Here is a 6749-nt window from a genome sequence, read left to right as displayed (position 1 = left end):
CTAGCGCTGATCCTAGGCTTGCCAGTGCGTCTGCATGAGCGTTCTCTGCCCGGGGCACTTGTTGGATGGTGAAGGTGGGAAATGCCTTCAACAACTCTTGGACTTTGTCAAGGTACAAGATCATCCTTGGGTGCTTTGCCATGTATTCACCTGAGGCTTGATTCGTGATTAATTGTGAGTCTGAGTAGATGGCTAGCTTTTTGATTGCGAGCTCTTTTGCCAAGCGTAGGCCGGCGAGCAATGCCTCGTATTCTGCCTCGTTGTTCGAGGCCGGGAAGCCAAGCGTAATAGCTTGCTCCAACAGGGTTCCATCCGGAGTGGTGATGACGACCCCTGCTCTAGCTCCTTTTTGGTTCAACGCTCCGTCTACGCGCAACTGCCACATGTCTCTGGGTTGGCTAGGTTCTGCGGAGGTCCCGTCTGCTTCTGAACTTTCCTTCTTTTGGTTGACCAACTTCTCTTTTTCAGCTGACGGGGTGAATTCTACGACGAAGTCTGCTAAAGCCTGGGCTTTTATTGCAGTTTTTGGCCGGTAGAGGAGGTCATATTGGCTTAGCTCTATAGCCCACTTCATGAGTCGCTGAGAAGCATTAGGGCTATGGATGATTGGTCTCAAAGGAAAGTCGGTCATGACGATGACTCGATGAGCTTGGTAGTAGGGTCGCAGCTTTCTTGCAGAAACTACAAGAGCCAAAATAAGTTTCTTCAACTTCGGGTAGCGAGTTTCTGCATCGAGGAGAGCTTTTGAAGTGTAGAATACCGGATGTTGGGCCCCCAGCTCTTCTCGGATGAGAGCTGAACTAATAGCTGAGCTGGACACTGCCAGGTATACAAACAAGTCCTCACCAGGGACTGGTGTTGAGAGCAGAGGAGGTGAGGCGAGGTAAGTCTTCAGACTCTGGAAAGCTACTTCGCACTCCTCGTCCCATTTGTCTCTTTGTCCTTTCTTCAAAGCTTTGAAGAATGGTCTGCACTTGTCAGTTGATCTCGAGAGGAATCGGTTGAGGGCCGCTGCTCTACCCGTCAGACTTTGTATTTCCTTCACCGTTGAGGGCGATTTCATCTCGAGAATGGCTTTGATTTGGCGTGGGTGTGCCTCGATACCTCCTTGCGTGACTAGGTATCCCAAGAATCGGCCGGAGGATACACCAAACGTGCATTTACTTGGATTCAACTTCATGCGATACTGGCGGAGCAAGCTGAATGACTCAACAAGATTTCCAATGTGATCTGCATGTTTTGGGGCTTTGACCAGCATGTCATCCACGTAGACTTCCATAGTTTTGCCGATCTGCTCCTTGAAGATTTTATTTACAAGCCTTTGATAGGTTGCTCCGGCGTTCTTCAGCCCAAAGGGCATGACCTTGTAGCAGTAGGTCCCTCTCTCGATGATGAAAGAAGTTTTCGCCTTGTCATCCTCGTGCATCAGGATTTGGTTATATCCGGAGTAGGCGTCCATGAAGCTGAGCAGCTGATTGCCAGAAGTGGAATCCACGAGTTGGTCGATTCTCGGCAATGGGAAGTTGTCTTTAGGGCATGCCTTGTTGAGGTCTGTGTAATTGACGCAAACTCTCCATTTGCCCTTTTCTTGTTTTGCCACCAAGACAACGTTGGCAAGCCATTCTGAGTAGGAGACCTCTTCGATGAAGCCGGCAGCTAGGAGTTTGTCAATCTCGGCTTCGATGATAGCGACTCGCTCGGGTGCGAAGTTACGTCTCTTCTGCGCCACTGGCTTGCACGCGGGGTTGACGTGGAGTCGATGACAGATGATGTTTGGGTCGATGCCAGGCATGTCTGATGGCGACCATGCGAACATGTCTTTGTTGCTCTGGAGGAATGTGGTAAGCTCCACCTTCTCTTCTGGGCTTAAGCGCGAGCCGATCCGCGCTTTCCTGTCTGGCTGGTCAGGATCCAAGGGTATTAACTCGACGTCCTCCTCGGGTTTCCATCCTTCTTCCGGAAAGACCTCTGGACGGATTTCCTCGGCTTGGTCCTGACGCTTTGATTGCTATAAGATAGCAAGATTCGGTTGCTCTACCTCTTCCAGATCTGCTTGGCTCACAGGAAGAAACTGAGCTGGTTTGCCTTTCTTCAGCCCTTGGGCGGAGCATTTCCTCGCCATTGCTTGATCGCTGTTGATTTGGCCGACACCGCCCCCAGGGATTGGGTACCGAATTTTTTGATGTGTGGCGGAGGTGATGGCATTGATCTTGCCAATCCATGGTCTGCCCAGGATGCCGTTGTATGGTGAGACCTCATTAATGACCATGAATGTTTGCGAGCTGACCACAGGTGGGGAGTAGACGTCGAGGTCTATTGTGCCCACGGTAACCTTTGTTGCACCATTAAAGCCAGTTAGCGATCTAGCTAACTTGTTGATCTTTGTCTCCAAGCCCATCTGTTGGATGACCGCCAGTTGTAAGATATTGGCTGCGCTGCCCTCATCTGCATGGATTCGGTCGACCATGGCCTGAGCGATTTGAATGCTGACGACAAGGGCGTCGTTATGTGGCATGTCGAGGCCGATCAGATCTTTCTTTTGGAAGCCGATCACAGGATCGTCTTCTGCTAGTGGAAGGTCAGTCGAGACTTGGGAGATCACAGTGGCCTGTTTGATCTTCCTCTTCTTTTCCTTACTGGTCAGCCAGACTCCTCGGAGTCGGCTAAGATTGTGTTAATCCTTATGACCTTCTAAGGCGGCTCCTTGGCGGTGTCTCGATCTTCAATCCGTTGGATGGCCTGCTTCGCAACGAATTCAGTGCAGTGGCCTTCTCTCACGAGTTCTTCAAGATGCGCTTTCCAAGCGAAGCAGTCATTCGTCATGTGTCCGTGCGTCCCATGAAAGGCATAGTATTTACTAGTGTCCCTCTTGTCCGGATCTCCCTTCAAGGGTGGTGGTCTTCTTACCCAAGGTTTGTTCTTCACTTGGGCTAAGATTTGATGTATGGGGATGGTGAACTTTGTGTAGTTCTCTCCTGCCATAGCCTCCCCTTGTGGGTGCGACCTGCGCTTGTCTTTGTTTCGGTTGTTAAATCCGTCGCCTCTTTGGCCTGCCCGCTTAGTTGGCTGATCTTCCTGCTTTGTAGACTTCTTTGCGGCGATTCGATCGTCATCCCAGAGCGCGTAGCGTTCTGCAGTCGCGTAGACCTCTGCCAGAGTCTGGCTGGGAGTGATAGTCAGCTCGGGGTACAAGTTGTGCTCAGCTGGAAGGCCTTTCTTGAAAGCGGAGGACGCGATTCGGTCGTCACATCCTACAATGTTCGCCTTTTCTGCCTTGAATCTCTTGATGTAATCTCGAAGGGATTCATCAGACTTCTTGCGCAGGTTGTACAGGTGGTCAGGATTCTTCTTGATTGTCCGGTAAGAGGTGTATTCTTTGGTGAAGACGTAAGCTAGCTCCTTGAAGCTGCTGATTGATCTGGATGGTAGGGTGTGGAACCAGTCTTGGGCTGCTCCTCGCAAGGTTATCGTAAATACCTTGCACATTAGCGCGTCGTCAGCCTAGTGGAGGATCATAACACTTTTGAAGTGTTTTAAGTGGCTCTCGGGATCGAAATCCCCTTTGAAGTGTATGAACGAGGGCGTCGAGAATCGCTTCGGGTGAGCGGCCTGCTCGATATCGAGGGTGAAAGGCGTAGAGCTCACCTAGTCCATCTCCTTACGTAGTGAATCCTCGAAGTTTCCTCCGGTCTTCAAGTCTCGAAGTCGGTCATTCACGAGCTTCTCAACGTCTTCTGCGCACATTGCTGGTCGGTTATGTTGGCGACCTCCACGATATTGACTGACTTCCTCATTGTCCTCCGAGGGTCGACCTTCTCGCCTGGGCTGCCTAGTTGGAGTGTTGGTGGACTGCGCCTGCGAAAGATTCTCTGTAGCTTGTCGACGAGAATTGGTTCTCCAAGAGTGAGTAACGGAGCGTCTTTCCTCATGTTCCTCATTGTGAGGGTTGTCCAACTGGCCTCCCTGGGGGCCTAGCCTTTCGAGAGCGCTTATCTGTGAGTTGACAGCTGAGCGCCTTTCTTCGCGATCCTCGTTGCGATGGTTGTTTGGCTGAACTCCTTGGGGGCCTAGCCTTTGATGTACATCTCCCTGCGGGCCCAAACGGGCACGAACGTCGAGTCGTCTGATGGCGCGTTCGTCCATCCTTCTCTCCTCACCCGGTTGTCCAAGGCCAAGGTTTTGAGCAAAACCTATTTGGTTGATGAGCTGCCTCATTAGATTGCTTTGGTCGTCCATTCTCTGAGCTAGCTGGTCGACTCTTAGATTAAGGTCTGCTTGACTTCGTGGATCGGGTGGAGAGAAGTGTGTGGAGCCCAACTGCACACGAGCTAGGTTTTCATTGGAGGTGTATGCAGGAGCGTGCGTCGCGCGTGGAGGCAACGGAGGGAATGCTTGGAGTTGCTCCAAGACCGGCCCTAGGTCGGCGGTGGTAGTGAGTCCACCTTGATGAGAAGTTCCGCCATGTTCGGCGGCGGTGGTGAGAGGTGGCGGTGCCACCATGTCGATCGCGGGATCGTGGGTGGAGTGGCTTTGGGTCGTCGCGGATCTAGCCATCGCGGCGGCTTTGCCTCTCGTGTTCATGCTTCCAACCATGGTTGTTTGGAAGGCTTCGGTGGATTGGAAAATAGGAGGAACGGATTCCTTGAGCACGCGTTGAGTATAACTCGCGCTCTCAATGAAAGCACCAATTTGTTTGTGCAAGTAATCTCACGGGAGAATATTCGCCCAAGATTCCTTCGTCTTCTCCGCCTCTCTTTCTCCCTGCAAAACAGATCGGAGTAAAAGACCACACCCGGGGGGTGTTGGCCAAAGGCCCTCCGATGCCTAAGTCAGTTCAATCGATCTTTAGAGAAACGATAGCTACGGGATGTGTTTATAATATAAATCGGGCGGCCGGAGCCTTACGTAAAAGAGAGAAAGAGAAGAGGTGGCTAGGGTTTGAGAGGAATTTTCTGTAGAGATTTTAGTAGTAATTCTGACGTACCTCAACCATTGTGTATGGCTATGCTTTTATAGTAGTCTCGGAGGCTAGGGTTTCTGAGGAATAATTCCGTAGATGGAAGGGAATTATTCCTCCCCTTTTTGGGATTGATTTGATTAATTAGGGATTTGATTAATTAGGGTAAATCAAATCCCTAATTGTGGTAGGTATCAAATCAAATCCCGATTCAATTAGGTATCTTCTCATTTAATTGGGGATCGTGGTAATTAACCAAATCAAATCTCAACCTAATTAGGTAACGTTCAATTTAATTGGATAATTCCCAATTAAATTGAGTAACTCCTAATTAGGTTGATTGACTCCCAATTTGGTCAAATAATCCCCAAATGGTAGGAATTATTTGACCTAGGGTTTGATTTAATTAGGTTCCCACAACGACTGTACAAGGATGACTTTGGTGTACTTTCTAAGGTACAAATCAGATGCAATAACCTGTTTTAGGAAGTTTAAATCCATGGTCGAACTGCAAAGTGATTTCAAAGTGAAGTGTGTGAGAAGTGATAGAGGAGGTGAATTCACATCTAGTGAATTCAGCAAATTATGTGAGGAAGGTGGCATTCAAAGACAACTAACCACAGCCTACACTCCACAACAAAATGGAGTGGTGGAGAGAAAAAATAGAACTGTGGTAGAAATGGCCAAGGCAATGCTTCATGAGAAGAATATGCCTTATACTTTATGGGCAGAAGCTGTTCACACAGCTGTGTATCTCCTAAATCGCTCACCCACCAAGGCACTAGAGAATATCACTCCATTTGAAGCATATAGTGGCAGAAAACCAGGTATTGGTCATCTCAAAGTGTTTGGATCCCTTTGCTATGTGCATGTACCAGCAGAAACGAGACAGAAACTGGATGCTAAGAGTGTAAAAGGGGTTTTTGTTGGATATGCCGTTTGTGAAAAAGGGTACAGAGTATTTGATCCTTCCACTAAGAAGTTGATTTTATCAGGAGATGTTGTGTTTGATGAAAGTATGACTTGGAACTGGACAGCAGAGACAGAAATGCCTACTGCAGTGACAAACACTCAAGATCAATCTAAAACTGAGATTGATTTTAGCCTACATGAAGTAACAGAAGTAGACAACAATTGTGCTAGTCCTTGCAGCTCCTTTCAAGCTGAAGAACAAGAGAGAAACATCCATGAAACTGCTGAGATCACTAAACCTTATGATCATACACCAGTTAAGTGGAGAAGCATAAATGACATTATGGCACAATGCAATCTCTGCATTATGGAACCAGAGAAATATGAAGAAGCTGCACAAGATCAGTCATGGATGAGCTATCTATGATTGAGAAAAATGGAACTTGGGAACTTGTGAACAGACTGAGTGACGAACAAGTTGTTGGAGTGAAATGGGTGTTCAAGACCAAACTAAATCTAGATGGTTCAGTGCAAAAGAACAAGGCTAGATTGGTTGCTAAGGGATATGTGCAGAAACCAGGAATTGACTATAATGAGACTTTTGCTCCAGTTGCTAGATTGGACACAATCAGGACTTTAATTGCTCTTGCTGCACAAAAGAGCTGGAAGTTATATCAACTAGATGTCAAGTCAGCTTTCTTGAATGGAAAGCTGAAGGAAGAAGTGTATGTTGAGCAACCTGAGGGTTTTGTGGTTCAAGGCAAAGAGGATAACATTTATAGACTGCACAAGGCTCTTTATGGGTTAAAACAGGCACCTAGAGCCTGGTATGGAGAAATTGACAGCTACTTTGCTGAGTGTGGGTTTGAGAAAAGTTTGA

At 48.2% G+C, this 6749-nt stretch overlaps 1 protein-coding gene across 1 annotated transcript; it reads right to left on the bottom strand.

Annotated features, from left to right (window-relative positions):
• LOC109949603 lies at nt 2692-3486 on the bottom strand. Its single transcript, XM_020565677.1, has one exon. It carries the CDS (start codon nt 3484-3486, stop codon nt 2692-2694), a length of 795 nt encoding a protein of 264 aa, XP_020421266.1.

This window comes from Prunus persica, chromosome G6 (genome assembly GCF_000346465.2).
Source record: "Prunus persica cultivar Lovell chromosome G6, Prunus_persica_NCBIv2, whole genome shotgun sequence".
NCBI lineage: Eukaryota > Viridiplantae > Streptophyta > Magnoliopsida > Rosales > Rosaceae > Prunus > Prunus persica.
Note: the sequence above shows the minus strand (reverse complement) of the source record. Positions and strands in the feature narration are given on the sequence as shown.

What these genes read in the sequence shown, in the direction of transcription:
- LOC109949603 (XM_020565677.1), bottom strand. Translation starts at nt 3,486, where the DNA reads ATGTGCAAGGTATTTACGATAACCTTGCGAGGAGCAGCCCAAGACTGG.